This window comes from Lepus europaeus, chromosome 4 (genome assembly GCF_033115175.1).
Source record: "Lepus europaeus isolate LE1 chromosome 4, mLepTim1.pri, whole genome shotgun sequence".
Classification (NCBI taxonomy): domain Eukaryota; kingdom Metazoa; phylum Chordata; class Mammalia; order Lagomorpha; family Leporidae; genus Lepus; species Lepus europaeus.
Genome location: NC_084830.1, coordinates 70,303,012 through 70,322,198, shown reverse-complemented (window position 1 = coordinate 70,322,198; position 19,187 = coordinate 70,303,012). Strand labels below are relative to the sequence as shown.

The following is a 19,187-nucleotide window of genomic DNA, read 5'->3' as shown; positions in this document are numbered from 1 at the left end:
GGCACACAGAAATAGCTGCTCGTATTTTGCCAGGACCTGCTTTTACCAGATTTTTACAAGGAGCTGAATAGAAGAGAAGCAAGAACACATAGTACCCTCTCTTAAAAATTGATTTATCAAGATGACAAGCCTGGTAATTTATCAGCCATTTTAACTTACAATCTAGAGGATAGTTTTAAAACTGGGTTTAAAATTTCCTAACATCAGAGAGCTTTCTTCTTGCTAACTTAACTGCTTTCATCTGTTATTCCATAGTATCTCCTTATTTATCTTGCTGCTGAGTCTCGCTGGTATAAATGACTTTTATAGTTTCCAGACTTGCATGTTCTAGCTTGTCCTGGACTGCTGTTTAGAATGCAGGTGTTAATTACCTACTTAACAAATCCCAGCTATTTACTTCCAACATTAAATACATTCACAATTAAACTGGTTTTCCTACTGACCGGGGTTCCAAACTTTGACAACTTTCCTCTCCTTTTCAAATTTGCTTTGGAAGGGAATATATGTTAAGAATTCTTTGAGCATCCTAAGCTCTAGCTCTCACTAAAGATTAGACTCTCTATTGAATAATACAAGGATACTTGAAAATGTCCAGGTAAATGAAACTGATCTTCTGTATATAAAGAGAATTGAAAATGAATCTTTACATGAATGGAAGGGGAAAGGGAGCGGGAAAGGGGAGGGTTGCGGGTGGGAGCGAAGTTATGGGAGGGGGGAAGCCATTGTAACCCATAAGCTATACTTTGGAAATTTATATTCATTAAATAAAAGTTTAATAAAAAAATAAATAAATAAATTTATTCGGATACAAAAATTTTTGAAATCCACGAATGTTTTTTTAATAATATGCATTGTTCATGAACTTGAAATCATATGCAGGCATTTCAAGATTTTTTGCTTGGAAATACTGATCTTTCAACTTAATTTTCCATGAAGTACTCTATTGGTACTCATTTCCTGGGGCTACTGCAACAAATTACCACAAACTGAGGCAGGCATGTGGTACAGCAGTTAAGTCACCACTTGGGGTACCCACATCCCATATCCACAGGCCTGAGTTTCAATCCCTACTCTGCATCTGATCCAGCTTCCTGCTGATGGACACCCTGGGAAGCAGCAGGTGATGGCTCAAGGGTGCCTGAAATCCACATGATAGGAGACATGAATGGAGTTCTGGACTCCTGACGTCAACCTGACACAACCCCGGCTGTTGCAGGTATTTAGGAGTGAACCAGTAGATGGTAGATCTCTCTCTGTCCTGTGCCTGTCTCTTTTGCTATCTCTTTTTTTTGCTATCTCTTTTGCTTTACCTTCCAAATAAATAAATATAATTCATTTTATAAAAGCAAGTTACAACAAATGTGTTCTGTCCCAGTTCTGGAAGCTAAAAATCTTTGAAAGGGAGGTGTTCACAGAGTCATGCTGCCTTGGAAGGCACTAGGGAAGAACTCTTCCTTACCTGTTTCTGGCCTCTGGCTTCTGATAATTGCCACAGTCCTTGCCATTCCTTAGCTTGTAGCTGTGCCACTTCATGCTCTGCCTCTATTCTTACATGGTCCTCTTGCCCATGTGTGCCTCTGTGGCTCTTGTGGTCTTCTGATAAGGACACTAGTCATTGGATTTAGGGCCTTCCCTAATCAAAAGTGACTTCATCTTAACTAATTATAACTGCAAAGACCCTACATGCCACATTCTGAGATTCTAGGTATACATGAATTCTGTGGATACACCATTTGTCTTAGTCCATTTCTGCTGCTGTAACAGAATACGGTAGACTGGGTAGTTGATGAATGACAGAAATTTATTTCTCACAGTTCTGGAGCCTGAGAAGTTCAAGTTCAAGATCAAGGTGCCATCCAGCTGTGTCTGACAGGTGCTTGCTGTCTGCTTCAAAAACAGTTAATGTGTCCTCACATGGCTGTCTGCTTCAAAGACTGCTAATGTGTCCTCACATGGCAAATAAGCCATGCCTACCCCCTTCAGCTTCTTTCATATGGGAGAACACTAATCCCCTTCATGAGGGCAGTCCCTTCATGATGTAATCACTTCCTAAAAGGGCCCACCTCTTAACATCACTGCATTGTGATTAGGTTTCAACAGACAAACTTAGGAAGGACACAAATATTCAGATTGTAGCACTATTCAACTCAATCTGCTGACTTTGCCAAGGGGCCAAAAATTTATTTCTGCCAAATTTATGGAAATCTATCAGCAACATCAGCAGGAATGGGCTAAATGTCAATTGTATAGGAAATTATACAAATTAATGTATTCACAATCGATGTTATGGCACAACAGGTAAAGCTGCCACTTGTGACACCAGCATCCCATATTGGAGTGCTAGTTTGAGTCTCTGTTACTCCACTTCTGATCCATCTTCCTGCTAACTCACCTGGAAAGCCAATGGAAATGGCCCAAGTACTTGGATTCCTGCCACCCATGCTTCAGCCTGACCAAGACCTGGTTATTGTTGCCAATTGAGGAGTAAACCAGTGAATGGAAGATTCTCCCTCTCTCTCTCCATATCTCCCTCTCTCTCCATCACTCTTTCAAATAAATAAGTAAATCTTTTTAAAAATTCTGCTCAAAACTCTATGAAGTATTTGACTATCATAAAATTAACATTTGTACAGAAATATGTAACTTCCAATACACTTCCACATATATTATAAAATTTAATTGTATAACCTAATAATGTAAGTGAGATTGTCATGATTAACCCCCATCTATAGATGAAGAAACAGGCTCCATATCATAACTCAGGACATGTATATGAATAGTGTGGAACCAGGACAAGGGCCAAATTATCTGACTCAAAATCCAGCATTCTTTCCACTGCCAAGTTGAATCTTATTATGTGAAAATCCTCAAAACAGTGGCGCCAATCAAAGGCTGGGGATGGGGTTAGGGTAGAATTAAAGGACCACTTCAGCATCCTCTCTGAGACTTTTTATCTAACTAAATACAACTACCCATTCCAGAACCTCTGAGCAATGTTAAAAACCTCCATGTGGCCATGTTGTGGCATGTAGGTTAAGCTGCTGTCTGTGGTGCCTACATCCCATATTAGAACGCTGGTTCAAGTCCTGTCTATTCCACTTCTGATCCAGCTCCCTGCTAATGCTCTTGAGAAAGCAGTGGAAGATGGAAATCTCATTAAAATGCAGATTCTGGTGCAGTTGTCCTGGACAGGGCCTGGGCTTGTGCACTGCTAGCCTGCTTTCAGGTGGTACTGCTAGGTCAAGGACTATATGTTGAATGGCAAGGCTTGAAGCAGCCCTCAGGACAGTACCCAGGAGTGGCTCTCTGCAGATGACAGAATGAGACCATGATCATACAAAATGTCCACAATTCAACAACCGTCAAAAGTAGGACCCTTCTGCCCAATAAACCATTCTCAGTCCCTAAGAAGTGCCTGGACCCAGTCCACTCAAGTCCCTGATTGTTGCTGTCAAGTCAAGCCAAGGAAGACTTGATGAAAGGCCTCCTTTTGTGTTGCCTGGCATCTGGCAGTGAAGGACACCTGTCATGGCTTCAGCCAGCATCTGTGAGATGCTGCTGCCCAGAGGGCCCTGGGACAGCACAGCAGCCTTCCCCTGATAGCAGACATAAAGGGAATCAGGCCAGTTTTCCACAGTCATAGCTGGACTTGGCTTTCATCTAACTGTTCTGTTAGCAACAAATGCTGTTGCATTGCAGCATGACCCTCACATGTCTTCTGTTTGTGGGAATTCCATAAAGTGGTTCTAATGATGCTGACCTCAAAAGTACTTTCCAGATGAGGTCTACTGCAGAGGTTCACTGCTAGAAAACTGATTGCATTGATGGCTTCTTTAAAGCTGCTGGGACACAGTCTTTAGATATGGGCGTAATGGTGGAAATAAATTTCTGTGATTCTCTGTTAATGGTAATTGAGGTCAACAAGGTGTCCAAGGAACAACACCATTCTTAATGGCACTTTAACTCTGGAAACTTAAAAGACTTCCTTACAGAAATTGCAGTTTGGAGTGGTTGAGAAATCGTTCAACCAATGAGCATCACTTCAGGGAAAAAGCAAGTGTAAATGGGTCTTTACACTAGGTTTTGCCCTGTGTAACTTCAGAATGCATACTTAAGTTAAATTTTATGAAAGAAAACAGTTCTCATAAATAATACAGTGTGTATCTCATATTTTTTTCAAGTGCCAACAAACTTATTTGAGAGAGAAATTTATCATTTCAAAACCTAGAGGTTTTATTAGAATACTTTTTTGGTATGAGAAAATACTATTTTCAAAAATAAATGATAATTTAAATCAAGGATCACCGGATTTTCTACTTGTGTAAAATAACAATGGGTGGGGCCAGCAGTGTGGTGCAGTGACACCAGCATCCCATTATCATAGTGCCTGTTGAAGTCTCAACTGCTCTGCTTCCAATCCAGCTCTCTGCTAATGTGCCTGGGAAAGCAGCAGAAGATGGGCCAAGTACTTGGCCAAGTACTACCACATTTGTGGGAGACCAGGATAGAATTGGCCTGGCCCAGTCCCAGTCATTGAGGCCATTTGGGGAGTGAACAAGTAGATGGAAAATCTCTCTCTCTCTCAGCCCCTCCCCCTGTCTCTCTGTCACCCTGCCATTAAAATAAACAAGTAAATAAACCCTTTTTTAAATTAAAAAAACAAGTGATAGTGGAGATTTTTCAGAGCTTCTTAATCATCCTGGAACATTTGATTATAAACACAGGAGAGTCCTAGACTATCCCATCTCCATAGCAAGTCAAATTGAGCTTCCACTTCATGAAGGTTTTTTTCACTTACCTGCTCCTTTCCCTTTGCTAGAGCCATTACAGTAGAAACCTATTCTTGTCATCAGTTATGCCCTGCAATCAGTCCCATACATTGCAAATCTGAACACACCATTGATTGCTTTGCATGAAATCTTTCAATAGCATTCACTACTTACAGCAGCACCCTGAGTTTTGGCAAGTCTGAGAATCACCTGGAGGGCTTATTCAGTTGTGAATTGCTGGATCTTTCCTCAGAGTTTCTTATACAGAAGGAATGAGACAGGGCCTGGGAATCTGCCTTTATAGAAAGTTACCATCTAATGCTGATATTGATGGTCTGATACTCCTGGTCTGGTGACCACGCTTTGGATAAAATTGGGCTACAGAAAGTAGCCCATCAAAATCTTCATCATCTTTGAAATCATAGAACTGTCAAATTGGTTGGGGATGCTGTGCATCACACAAATGATGGAGGCATCTTTCACATTATAGTTTCTGGAGTGGACCAGTGCACAGCCTACACACTATGGTCAGCAATCCTGAAATCCCCACAAACCCCTCTATGCCATGCTTCTTTATGGGTATCCCCAGACACACAAAATTACGTGGAATATTCTGAACAAACCGTAATCTTTTGGGCATCAAAGCCTTTGCCCACCATCTCCTTCCCAATCTATATAATACCCTTTATTCCCTCTTCTGCAAGGAGATCTCTACCTGTCCTTTAAGGCTTCTCTCCTGAAAAGATTTATGATTAGGATTGTTCTAAGGTCAAATAAAACATTTTTCCAACAGGAAAATAAAGAATGTTACAGAACATGGAAAGAGCTACAGATAGATAGTACCCAAAGCATTCTATGTGTTCAAAATCTGGTTTTGCTGACCTAAGTATTCATGATATCTTTTCAAGGAATGAGAAAATGGAACAGGTATTGTGACACGGGTGTTGTGACACTGCTTGGGATGCCACAAACCTGGGATCAAGTCTTGTATCTCCACTTCTGATCTAGCTTCCTGCTAATACACACCCTGGGAGGGAGCAGGTGCTGGCTCAAGCACTTGAGTTCCTGCCATCCACATGGGAGACAAAGGATGGAGTTCCATGCTCTTGGTTTCTACCTGGCTAAGCCTCAGTTGTTGTAAACATTTGGAGAGTGAACCAGAAGATCTAATTTTCTCTCTCTTCCTCTGCCTTTTAAATAAATAAAAATGAATAAGTAAACATTTTTAAAGAAGTAGAAAACTGATAAGAATTATAAAAGTGAGGGAGGACTTTCCATTGTCTTATTTTGTTCTAAGTCTTCATTTAGCTGTTTTTATTTATATGCACATAGTATTTTAATGGATTATACTTACAAATATTCAATTGTATACTTTTATTTTTTCTTAGTTTTAAATGCTATGCTTTTTATTGACTTTTTTCCCATTAAGATGAGAAGATTGCTCTTTTCTTATTCTTGTTCTGGCTACATATCAGCTTTGGGCTTTACCTTCACAGAAAGATACATTTTCTTAAAAGTGCTAGTATGTATATTTGCAAGTGAGATTTGTTAACTACCATGTGCATATAAATCAGAAATAATTTTATTATTTTTCTGTTGAACTTTACTTTTGATTATGTAGATCAATGATATGTATGTATACAGATGGTCTCTCTGTGTGTGTATGTGTGTATGTGAGTGTGTGTAATTCAAAAAGTTCGTGAAAACAGAATTTTAAAATAAGTTTATTTTGGTGTAATCAGTGTATAATAGTTACTAGCATTCTAGTAAAAGTAGCAGAAGAGGGTCTATTTTTCCACAAACTATTTGAAGTGCATCATATAGATATATAGATGTATGGTATATATTTTAGTGGATAATCTACATTGTTTATTCTCATTGGATTAACAGTTTATTGCACAAACCTACATCTGGCCAGATCTATACATGAAACTATCACTTCATTAACTGGTTAGATTAACTGCAGGCTCCAAATTATGCTCAGCAAAAGAAGGTGATATAGAAAGAATGCAGCATTTTCTTTAGGAAAATGGATCCTTTTGTGAGGGTGAAGAGCAAAGCCAATATATAGCCAGAAAAAAAGGGGGAAAGTACAGTCTTCTTAATACAATGGGGGAAAGGAGATTAATAAAAAGTGTAGAACTTAAACTAGGGGCAAAGTATGTTGTTGAACTTGTAAAGCTATTCTGTTATCTCTGAATGGGCAACTTGTAATATGAATTTCTATTGTTAAAAAATTCTATGACTGGTGAAAGCTTTTAAGGCTGATTTTAAGAGTGGTTAACAACTGAAAATGGCAAAGGATCTGTCTCATTCTTCTTGGGTGATTAAAAACATTTGGCATATTCAAGAACCATTCTCATTTTCTCCAGTCTTTGCATCTCAGCCTCTCTCTCTCTCTTGCTCTCACTCTCTCATTCATCTATTCAAAATAAGTTTGCAAGTACATTCCTTATATTGGGCACTATGTGAAATTCCATGGCAAACAAGTAGTTACTGCCTTCCATAATTCTAAAATCCTGTTGGAAAACAAACCTGCCTCACATGAAACTGTCAAACTTCAAGAAGGTTGTAAGGTTGTGTGGGTGTACCAGGAAATGATTAAAACTCTGACTAACTTAAGTTCAAAAGGGGCATGGCAAGAGACAACTTACTGGAAGGTGCTACTCAAAGGCAGAAGTGGAGGTTCCACACAGCACAAGTCTGTGGCCCTTCTTTCTATTCCTATTTGTATTAGGATGATTCCATCCCAGCAGTTCCTAACCTTCAAGTCTCTTGGTTCAGATTTCCAGACTTCCAGGAGCAAGAAAGTCTGATTGGGCCATCCTGCAACAGAGATTTCCCCCTGGGTCAGCATGCCAAGGAGATAGAATTACTAGGTCACATTCAAAATGCCTAGTTAAATTTGAATTTCAAGTTAACAACAAGTGGTGTTTTAGTATATCATATCCAAATGTAATCAGGTATCCTTGATTTTCATTTCTTAAATCTGGCAACCCTGTAAGGAACTTTCTGATACAGGCAAGGCAACAAAGGAAGACTTTGTGAGTTCATATCAATTACAAAAGCACCAGGAAATAAACACTAGGTGCATTAAGAGGAAGGCGTCTCTCAACCTCCCTGTATTCTTTCAGCTCAGCCAAGTGGAAGAGGGGGTTCTGAGGAGGTGGGCAGCTGTTGAGAAAAATCCAACTTAGGGAATTCTTGATTCATTTTCACCAAATAACTGAGACCCTTATGACTATCCTAATTATGCCATGCACCTGACCACGATGTCTTTTTGGGATATTGAAAGACCCCACCAAATGGACTTTGGGGTCATGGACAGAATGAAGACTAGGTTCCTTTCATGATTCAATAGGAATTTATATATGATTTTGGAAGTTCTCAAATAAGTAAAATAATTAACATACTTGACCATCTACAAGGTACTATAACACGCTGTTCTTTTTCCTCAAAACAATACTATACAGGTACAAAAAACAAGTAAAGTTGTTTTCCACCTTTTACATATAGGAATACTGAGTCCCAGAAAAACCAATTATGGTACCCACGGTCACAAAGCTACCATGATATATCAGATCAGGATTCAAATTCGGACCTTTTGACTCTAAGTCCCATGCTACTACCACCCCTTGCCACTGCGACTCCCTCTGTCTTTTGTTTATCTATAAAGTGAGGAGAGTATTTCTAATCTAGTGTTCAATGATTTTTATAGTCTACAAATGCTAAGCTGTTAAGTGAAAGCTTATTCAAGGATGCACTCCCCCACTCATTCTCTTCTTCCATCCTTCCCTCAAACTCTATCATTCACACACTACAAAAAAGGAACATTGAAGTTGTGCTTTCCTCGGAGGGAACATAAGCAGTCCACAAAAGAGGAATGCCATGGGGTCCTGCCCTTGAGGAACTGGTAGAGGCAGTGATGTGTGTATTCTTGCAAGCTTGGCCATTCTCTGTTCACTTGCAGGCTCCTGAAGACTTTGATGATAGTGCATAAACTAGGAAGGGATTTCCTAATCATTGGAGTGGGTGTAAGAGTCCTGTTACCTCCAGCACACTGCTGCTCCTGTCTTTCCAGGAATATTAAAGTTCCCTTCTCCAACCTTCTCCTCATGACTCACTTCCTAAAATCTGATCGAGTAAAATACAGAAATATAACATAGGTAGTGAAACAAGACTTATTTCAGGAGATACTAAGAAAACATCAAGACAGAATTGTTAGATATAACCAGAAGTTCTCCCTTCAAAGACTTGGTTTTGTATTGAGAATAAAAAACCAGAAATGATCTGGTAGGATGCCAAACTGGGTAGCTTCTCACATGCCACCCCACCCCAAACAGAAGGCATCCTGCAGACTGAGAGCTGACTTCAACTTGTGCATTCAGCAGCTCCACACGAATGGGGAGAGAATTGAAATCTGGAATTCCTATTATCTCCAGGGCCAAAATAATTTTTTAAACAACTGTATCTTTTGGTGATCCTCATCATTTGTGTGTGGTCTTGTGATGGTAGCTCAGAAGGGATTCATGCCTGCATCTGCAAATCAGCTGAGAACATTGAAGCAAAGAATACCTTCTCCTCTGGGAGGACCGGGAAAGCATTTGGCAGAAGAAAGGAGTACAGCCAGCTAAAGGCCTTCCAGCCTAAAGGAGAGCACCATGGGTTCAATGAATCTGAACTGTTAGAACTGAAAACAATCACAGGCAGTTCTCCTTTTGGTGGAAATCAGAGAAATCACTGTATTCTGGTTTGCTTCATATACTAGTCTTCTGGACAACAGCTAGAAATAGCAGATGGATGGATCAAATTATGATTTTTTTTTTTTTTTGGACAGACAGAGTTAGTGAGAGAGAGAGAGACAGAGAGAAAGGTCTTCCTTTTGCCGATGGTTCACCCTCCAAATGGCCACCACGGCCGGCGCACTGCAGCCGGTGCACTGTGCCAATCCGAAGCCAGGAGCCAGGTGCTTCCTCCTGGTCTCCCATGTGGGTGCAGGGCCCAAGCACCTGGGCCATCCTCCACTGCCCTCTGGGGCCACAGCAGAGAGCTGGACTGGAAGAGGAGCAACTGCGACAGAATCCAGCGCTCCAACTGGGACTAGAACCCAGGGTACTGGCACCGCAGGCAGAGGATTAGCCAAGTGAGCTGCAGCGCCGGCCTGAAAATCATGATATTCTTAACAACTCCTTGCCTTTTCCCTCAACAAATAGTTTGGCCTTTGGCTGATAGGATCAGACATGCCAACATGTTATATATGTATTCTGAAACTAGAAAATTTCTCATGTCTCTTAAGAATGCTTATCACAGGCAGGCCTTTTTCTTCTTATCAATTAAACAAGCTAATCCTATCCTGAAAATTCATGTCCTATGTTTCTCCATGTTGTTTTCCATTGCTGATCACATTCGAAGAAATACATACTACATCCTATCAGGAAGAGTAAAGCAGGAGTGGTACACAGTTAAGAGTTTATAACTCATTTACTGTCACCTCTTAGTGAAAGAAAGGAAGGAAAGAGAGGTTAGGGGAGTGGGGAGAAAGAAAGTGGGTATAACACAATCCCAATATTTAAAATGCCCAAAGCTTTATCAGCAACAGTATGACCTCCTAGAAGACACACAGTGGGACGTATTTGCTTACAGTATGAATATAAGAATGGGTGGGATCTGACCATGTAAGGCACAGAAAATTCTCCATGTATTTTTGTGAAATGTTGAATGTCAGTAAATATACATCAGATTATCACACATGAGGCCCAGGCTAGAAAATTTTGCATATTTTAAGACACAAAGTAAGTCAAGTTCAACAGAAGCAACCTTAATCCAACTCTCATCAATGTTGGGGGGGGGGGAGCCATTGTAATCCATAAGCTGTACTTTGGAAATTTATATTCATTAAATAAAGGTTTTTTTTAAAAGTTGGCAAACTAGATGGTTCAGTCCTCAAGAAAATAAAATGAAGTTGCCTGCATTTGTCATACTAACTATGGCTCAGATGAAAGACTGTGTTTGAAAGTGTCAAACATGGGAACATTAAATAGGTCTGGAGATAAACTGTTTAAATGTTTCTTCCTTCCTCCCAAAGTAATGCTGGCCAAAGGCACTTTCCAAGTACTTCCTTCAGCATGTCTTACACTTACCACCCTTCACATTTGACGATTCTTTCATGTTCGTGATCCAGTTTGCTCCTTAACAACCCTCTGAGGCCACAGAGGAGAATGGGAAGCATCTTACACTGCAGGAAAGTAAACAGCCTTGTCCACATGGCCAGTTGAGGTAGAACCATTTGCCTTAGCTCCTTTTCCTGTGTTGCTTTCCACCACAAGACATTCACTGTCTTCAAAGGATTAAAATCAACAAGTTGGTGCAACTGAGACTAGTCTTCAGCCACTGTGTTTCCTCCCCTTTACTAACAGAAATCAGTGCAAATTCTAGAAGCCCTATTCTTAATTCCATGTGATCCTGTGAATGTTTGTATCTGAATGAATAATCTAGGCAGTGCAGAAAGGGGAAAAGAAAAGTTTTGTAGAGAAACAATGTCTATTACCAGTAACTGAACACTTGGAACTTACACAGTATTTTCCAGGGTTTTCCCTTCTGCATCTTTTTATTTCTTAATATTCATTTATTTATTTATTTGAAATACAGAGTTAGAGAGACAGAAAAGGAGAGACAGAGAAAGATAGAGAAAGAAAGATATCTTCCATCTGCTAGTTCACTCCCCAGATGGCTGCTGGGCCAGGCCAAAGCCAGGAGTCAGGAGCTTCTTCTGGGAGACCACATAGGTGCAGGGGACCAAGGACGTGGGCCATCTTCCACTGCTTTCCCAGGCCATAGAATAGAGCTGGATCAGAAGTGGAGCAGCCAGGACTCGAACAGGCACCCATTTGGGATGTCAGTGCCATAGTCAGCAGCTTTACCCATTAAGCCACAGTGCCGGCCTCTTTTTTATTTCTTCAGCAACAGAATTTTACTTTGGCCATTCAACCAAAATTTCAGAATTATTTGTGACTCACTTGGTTTGGTTGGCAGATATGAATGGAATTAGCAAAATGTTGTCATTTAGACAGAGAACTCCTAAATGTTAGAAGTGAAGAGAACCCTGGAGATGATCTACTCCAAACTTCAAGAAGATTTTGACCAACATCATGCAGATAATTGCTTGGAATATCCACTTTTCTTGCCATGTACAAACATAGGTCTGTTTGCTAGAGCTGAGAGCAATGCTTCAGCTCCTGCTGGCTCTAGAGGTCAACTGTTGGAGGTGACAGAGATTAAAATGCAGAAACTAGCAGTGGGTATTTAGCACAGTGGTTAAGCTTCAGGTCAGGATGCCTACATTCCTTATAGGAGTACCTGGGTTCAAGCCCCAGCTCTGGTCTCCATTCTAGTTTCCTTGTCAGGTGCACCCTTGGAGGCAGCAAGTTGTCTCAACTGCTTGGGTTTCTGCCACCCACATAGAAAACATGGATTGAGCCGGGTCCAGCCCTAGCTATTGTGTAGCATTTGGAGAGTGAACCAGCACATGGGAAATCTCTCTGTGTCTGCCTCTCTTGTCTCTATCTCGGTCTCTTTGTCTTTCAAATAAATAAATATAAAAACTAAAAACTTTAGTCTATGGTCCTAATTTGTGCACAGTTTTGATAAATGAAGCAATACTTACAGACCATAAGGCTGTAAAGTAAATAGCTATGTTCAGAGTGTATACTGTAGCTTAGAGCAAAATTTCACATTTATTTTATTTATTGTGTTAAAAACAACTGCACAATAAGACAATAAATGTGCATTTGGCTTATTGTTCCACACATCACCTTTGGTATATATTGAATAATTTGTCTACAGTGCTGTCTTTCTGGGAGAACTCCAAGCTTCACAAGATATTTAAATAAACCATTTCTCTAAATTGAGAGCAAATGGGTTTTGACAGATTGAATTTAAACATGAGACAGAAAATAGTGCACTTCAATACCTTATGATTTCTTTAACATGAACATGTAGTTGCTAAGGGCTAGAGTGTTTGGTTTTTCTTTTAGTAACTCTTTTTCTTCAAGAATGTATTGCAAATCAGTGTTGTATATATACTAAATTTCCACGTGTTGAAGGTCACCATATTTGTTAAGTTGCAATCGGCTAGACTATAAACTGTATCCATCCTATCTGGTGTTTTGCTTTATTCCCAGAATTATCTGCAGAGTAAAAACGGCCTACAATCCAGCTCCAGTTGTGAAGTTAAGAAAAACTGAAGGCCCACCTTTGATCTTCCGCTTTGTTCTTTGCCAAAATGTTGGAAGATAATGGGATAGATGTGTTTATATTTCTACTTTTCTCCTTTTTCTTTAGAGAGATAAGTATTAAGAAAATGCATCCAAAATAAGTGAAGAAATGAGGAAGTGTGAAAAGCTAAAGTATAGGTTATCAATACAATAAGAATGTCAACAGTCTCAATACTTAAAATGCCAAGAGGTAGATCAGAAACAGTGTGACCTCCTAGAAGTCAACAGTGGGACCCGGTTGTTGATGGTAGAATGGATGGGGCCGTCTCAAGAGTACTTTAGTAAGAGAATGTTGCAGATCTCACCCTGCTATTGGCCTCTGAAGGTAGAAATTCCAGGCAAGCATTCCCAACATGCTTTTAACAAATCATCTGACTCCATTATCAGTGGGTTCATCTAAATCTTGTTGTGGGAGTTTCAAATGTCAGCCTTCACAGTATCTTAAAGTAAATGAAGAGAACTTCTGATCTGTTGTGGTTCACTGATCCACACTTTTAAAGAAACTTGTGAGGTGCACTTAAGCAAAAAGTACCTAACCTAGTACTAAGCAGAAAATACAAACACTAAAGATAAAATATTCTCCTGCAAGTTAAAGAACCATAAATCACTATTTAATAACTACAACACATTCTAAAATACAATTTTCTGAGGTGTTTCTTATATCAGTTTAAGAGCGGAGATGAAAGTTACAAGAACAGGAAGCAGAAACAATGAATGACAGAAAGCCAAAGAGGAGAAAGTAAAATAACCTAATTGTAGAGAAACTTAGAAGGAGAAAGAGAAGAAAGTGGATGAAGAAAGAAGTTAGAATTTCTTATGTAAACTAATTCTTCACATACTGAGCTATGTGGCTCTATTGCCATTTCTCTCTATCTATATCACATAGAGTGTAGTTTTATGGATTTCCCACATATCCAGTCTTAGTTTGGTATTCCCAGACTAAAATCCTGGGTCATTTCCTCCACTACAATACAAGTGCCTTTCATTGATTTAGCAACATCCATGTACCAAGTAAGCTTTACAGCAACTCTGATGTAGCTATGATTTTTACCTCATTCTACAAATTTGTAAACTGAGACACAGAGCAGTTAAATAACTTGCCACGGTCACCAAGTAAGCAGTAAGATCAGTTTCAGAGCTTAAACTACTTGACCGTAAAACCCACTCCCTCGATCCCTTTCCACCTCCTTTCCTGCCACACCTGATGTTGTGCTGCTGTTACCACCACCTAAGAAAGTCCACCCTGGCCTGAGGTCACCACAGATGCTCTTTGGGCCTTTCTTGATGAAATCTTCCCTGATTGAATGAAGTCCGCTCATAACCTTCCCTTCCCCATGATGTTGCCCGAAGTGCACACAGCCCAGGACAGAGGCCATGCTGCCTCCCTTCTGCTGCCAGTGCTCAGCACATGCACACCATTGTTCTTGGGAATGCCATATGGTATCTCCACATGTAGGTCTGTGTTTGTGTCCTGACTATCAAATAAAACTTCCAGAGCTCATCAGTTCTGTCTAGCTTAGGTAGTGTGTTACACAGTTCACAGAAGGAAGCACAAATTGGAAGATTAAGAGGAAAATCATAAGGGTAGGCATTTGGTCTAGAGACTAAAGGAATCAGGAGGCTGGAGAGCTCTGGTTTCTAATTCCAACTTCCTGCTACTGTAGACTGGGAGAGGCAGCAGGTGATGGCTCAACTTCCTTTACCCACAAGGGAGACCTGTATTGACTTTCTGGCTCCCAGTTTTGACCTAGACTAGTCCTGGCCATTGCAGCCATTTGGGAAGTAAACCAGAGAATGGAAGCATATTCTCATTCTTTCTCTCTCTCTCAAGTAAATAATCATTTTTAAAGAAAGAAAAATTACAAGTAACTAAGATTTGAGAAATAATCACTTCCATGATTATTCCAAACACATGTGGCACTCCTCCAGATGGTGAAAACCCACACAGATGTGCCTGAGAATAATAGGCAGTGAGAGGAAAACGGACTTTTTTCAAGTTGCTTAGGTCCTAGAATTGAAGAGAACATTAGACTTCTAGGTGAAATGAATTCATGAAGAGTGAATTTATTTTTTTGTTAGGGAATCTAAGGTTGTATAGTTACCTTCTTAAAACGTTCTTGGAATAGCATGGAAGGTTCCACATCATGGGAGCCACGTGTCACCTGACTGCCTTAGAAACTAAGAGCATTTGCTAACATGGGCTTTCTTCTCTTTTCCAGATCTTGGCCATCGTGTCTATCCTATTCATCGTCCTTTCCACCATCGCTTTGTCTCTCAACACACTGCCAGAGCTGCAGGAAACGGATGAATTTGGACAACCCAGTGACAACCCAAAGTTGGCCCACGTGGAGGCTGTGTGTATTGCTTGGTTTACCATGGAGTACCTTTTACGCTTCCTGTCCTCACCAAATAAGTGGAAGTTTTTTAAAGGCCCACTAAACGTCATTGATTTGCTGGCCATCTTGCCGTACTACGTCACCATTTTCCTCACGGAGTCCAACAAGAGCGTGCTGCAGTTCCAAAACGTGAGGCGTGTGGTCCAGATCTTCCGAATCATGCGCATCCTCCGGATCCTGAAACTGGCCAGACACTCGACAGGCTTGCAGTCCCTGGGCTTCACCCTGAGGCGGAGCTACAATGAATTGGGCTTGTTGATACTGTTTTTGGCCATGGGGATCATGATATTTTCCAGCCTGGTGTTTTTTGCAGAGAAGGATGAAGATGCTACCAAGTTCACCAGTATCCCTGCATCATTTTGGTGGGCTACCATCACCATGACCACCGTGGGCTACGGGGACATTTACCCAAAGACATTATTAGGGAAAATTGTGGGCGGTCTGTGCTGTATTGCTGGGGTTCTGGTGATTGCCCTTCCTATACCAATCATTGTAAACAATTTCTCTGAATTTTACAAGGAGCAGAAACGCCAGGAGAAGGCAATTAAGAGGAGGGAAGCTCTCGAGCGGGCCAAACGGAATGGAAGTATCGTGTCCATGAACTTGAAGGATGCCTTTGCTCGCAGTATGGAACTGATCGACGTGGCCGTGGAGAAAGCCGGGGAGACAGCCAACACCAAGGACTCGGCTGACGATAATCACCTGTCTCCAAGCAGGTGGAAGTGGGCCAGGAAAGCTCTGTCAGAATCCAGCTCCAACAAATCCTACGAGAATAAGTACCAGGAGGTTAGCCAGAAAGACTCCCACGAGCAGCTGAACAACACTTCTTCCTCCAGCCCACAGCATCTGAGTGCCCAGAAACTAGAGATGCTGTACAATGAAATCACCAAGACACAGCCTCACTCTCACCAGGCCCCGGACTGCCAGGAGCAGCCAGAGAGGCCGTCTGCCTATGAAGAAGAGATAGAAATGGAGGAAGTGGTCTGCCCGCAGGAGCAGCTGGCCGTGGCGCAGACTGAGGTCATCGTGGACATGAAAAGCACCTCCAGCATCGACAGCTTCACCAGCTGCGCCACCGACTTCACGGAGACTGAGAGGTCGCCCCTGCCGCCACCCTCCGCGTCTCACTTACACATGAAGTTCCCCACCGACTTCCCAGGAACAGAAGAGCACCAAAGAGCCAGGGGCCCCCCATTTCTAACCCTCACTAGGGAGAAAGGGCCTGCCGCCAGGGAGGGCACCCTGGAATATGCTCCCATCGACAGAACTGTGAACCTTGATGCTGGCAGCTCCCAGTGTGGGCTCCATGGGCCTTTGCAGTCTGACAGTGCCACCGACAGCCCTAAGAGCTCGCTAAAAGGCAGCAACCCACTCAAGTCCAGATCCCTCAAAGTGAACTTTAAGGAAAACAGAGGCAGTGCCCCCCAGACCCCGCCCAGCACAGCCAGGCCACTGCCGGTCACCGCGGCTGACTTTTCGCTCAGCACCCCACAGCACATCAGCACCATCCTCCTGGAGGAAAGCCCCGCCCAGGGAGACAGACCCTTGCTGGACGCTGAGCTGCCGGCCCAGTGTCAGGGACTCGCCAAAGGGCTCTCCCCTCGGTTTCCCAAGCAGAAACTCTTTGCTTTCTCTTCCAGGGAGAGGCGGAGCTTCACCGAGATAGATACAGGCGAAGACGAAGACTTCTTAGAGCTCCAAGGGGCGAGGGCGGACAAGCAGGCGGACTCCAGCCCCAATTGCTTTGCAGAGAAGCCTAGCGATGCGCGACACCCTCTGAGTGAGGAGGGCTGTGGCGGCTCCTCCTCGCCCCCAAACACGGGGCATAACTGTAGGCAAGACAGTTTCCATGCTGTGGGCGAAGTGCAAAAGGACAGTAGTCAAGAAGGGTACAAGATGGAAAACCACTTGTTTGCTCCAGAAATTCATTCCAACCCAGGAGACACAGGTTATTGTCCCACACGGGAGACCAGCATGTGACTAGTTACAAAAGCAATAATAAAACAAACAAACAAACTTGTTTCTTAAAAACGAGGTTAATAATGCCTGTGAACTAGAACATGGAAGCCCCTCCCTCCCCCCAAAAGTGCATAAAATGTTATTTTTGCATGGCATGAACAGTTTAGTTCAAGTACTGTTTAAATAGTCAAGACCACATTTTGTAACAAACAAAACAAAAATGACTGAAGAACAGTGAACAAATAAAGAGAGCTCTATTAGGAACCAGTTACCTGCAATGTCTGACATTTTTGATCCTTTCATTTCAAACTGTAGGCAGATTTTTAAGTTTCAATTTTTTGTTACAATGAATTCTAGAATTTTCACATGAAAGGATGAAATGTCATTGCATGCATTCATAATTATGAGGAGTAAGGTGCTTTGAGCTTGCAAAAAGCCTCGCTTTGTAAGTAACGGGGCCTGGATGTAGAAGTGTGGAGAGCACATGGAAACAAGTTTCTGAGACACAGGTATTTCCTTCACAGCTGCTGTGGGAGGAGCTATACAGACTTCCTGTTGCAAAATTGCAACCTCTTCTTAAACCATCTCACATATCTTACTTTGGGTTACAAAGCTCCTACAGGTACATTTATTTAAAGGAATACAGTATTTTTATTTTTTGTGGTAGAATTCCTCAGGTACATTTTTCTTTTTTGCTTCTGCTTAGTTGTGGCACTTGTGGTTTTATTTATAAATCATGGAAATAGGCAAGATTTAATGACCAGATATCAAATATTTGGAATTTAAGCTTGAAATTTTTGCCAACAAGTTATATGTCATGCCATAGCCTATAACAGAAATGCAATTTTTAATGTGAAAATATACAGTTGTGTTATAAAATTCAACTTTTAAAAAGTGGTTCTTCCCATTTGGAAATTGTTTCTTTTTTTAAGAACAGTTGTATTTTGGCCACCTGAAGATGACGGTATATTCCACTTGTACACAATGTAACCTTTTCTAACTAACAATCTGGAAGTAGAATGCAAATATGCCAAAATGGGAATTCCAAAAAGCGACTTTGGTCCAACTAAGAGCAGAGCCATTGAAGTGAGATCGCCACCCCCTTCTTAGATGGAGTCGGTTCCAACCTGAGCTCCCGTGAAAGGAGCACAGGTCTGGTAATAGGTCTCCTCGTGTTTCTCAGAGTGGGCCAGGAGGAGAGGGGAGGACGGATACTGCCGTTTGTGGAAAGCAGTTCTTCCTTCTGCCGGATCTGGATCCCAGGACTCCGAACCACAGCCATGGCAACACCTTCTGGAATTGCAGCAACTGGAAACGTAGCCCCTTCTACATGGTGGTAGACAGGGCCATCCTTTGTTGAAAGCCACCTGCTGCATTGTCTAAGAAAAACAAGTGAAATCCAGAGGTGTCAAGGCTCTGACTGGAGGTTGCCCTGTTTTTGAAATCTGTGCTAGAACCTAGGTGTTTTGAATCCAGTTTGCTTCCCAAGGATCAAAGCTCTGGCTCCAGATTCATAATTACATGATATGTGATCCTGGATGATTTTCATTGACCACTCTTGGTCTCCATTTTACCCCCAATAAAAAGAAAAACTTCAAAGCTCCCTAAAGATGATTAATACAATCATTAGTAATATAATTCTTGGGTCTCCCAAGAATGTCCAGGTTATGCCTCTGCATACTGTGTTTCATACCTATGTGGGTACATAGTTCAGGGAAATAGGAATATGCCAGGCCAAATGTAAAGCACAATTTATTGTTTATAGGAAAAAAACTTGTAAGTTTCATTCT

General features: G+C 41.5%; 1 protein-coding gene across 2 annotated transcripts in view; it reads left to right on the top strand.

Moving 5' to 3' along the window:
• KCNB2 (potassium voltage-gated channel subfamily B member 2) overlaps nt 1-18,131 on the top strand; it is a 444,644-nt gene extending 426,513 nt beyond the window's left edge. For both annotated transcript variants that reach the window (XM_062188366.1, XM_062188365.1), the window contains one exon: nt 15,262-18,131. In XM_062188366.1, coding sequence (XP_062044350.1) covers nt 15,262-17,418 — 2,157 coding nt within the window. In that variant the 3' untranslated portion in view covers nt 17,419-18,131. The remainder of the gene's footprint in view (nt 1-15,261) is intronic.
• The last annotated feature ends 1,056 nt before the right edge of the window (nt 18,132-19,187 follow it).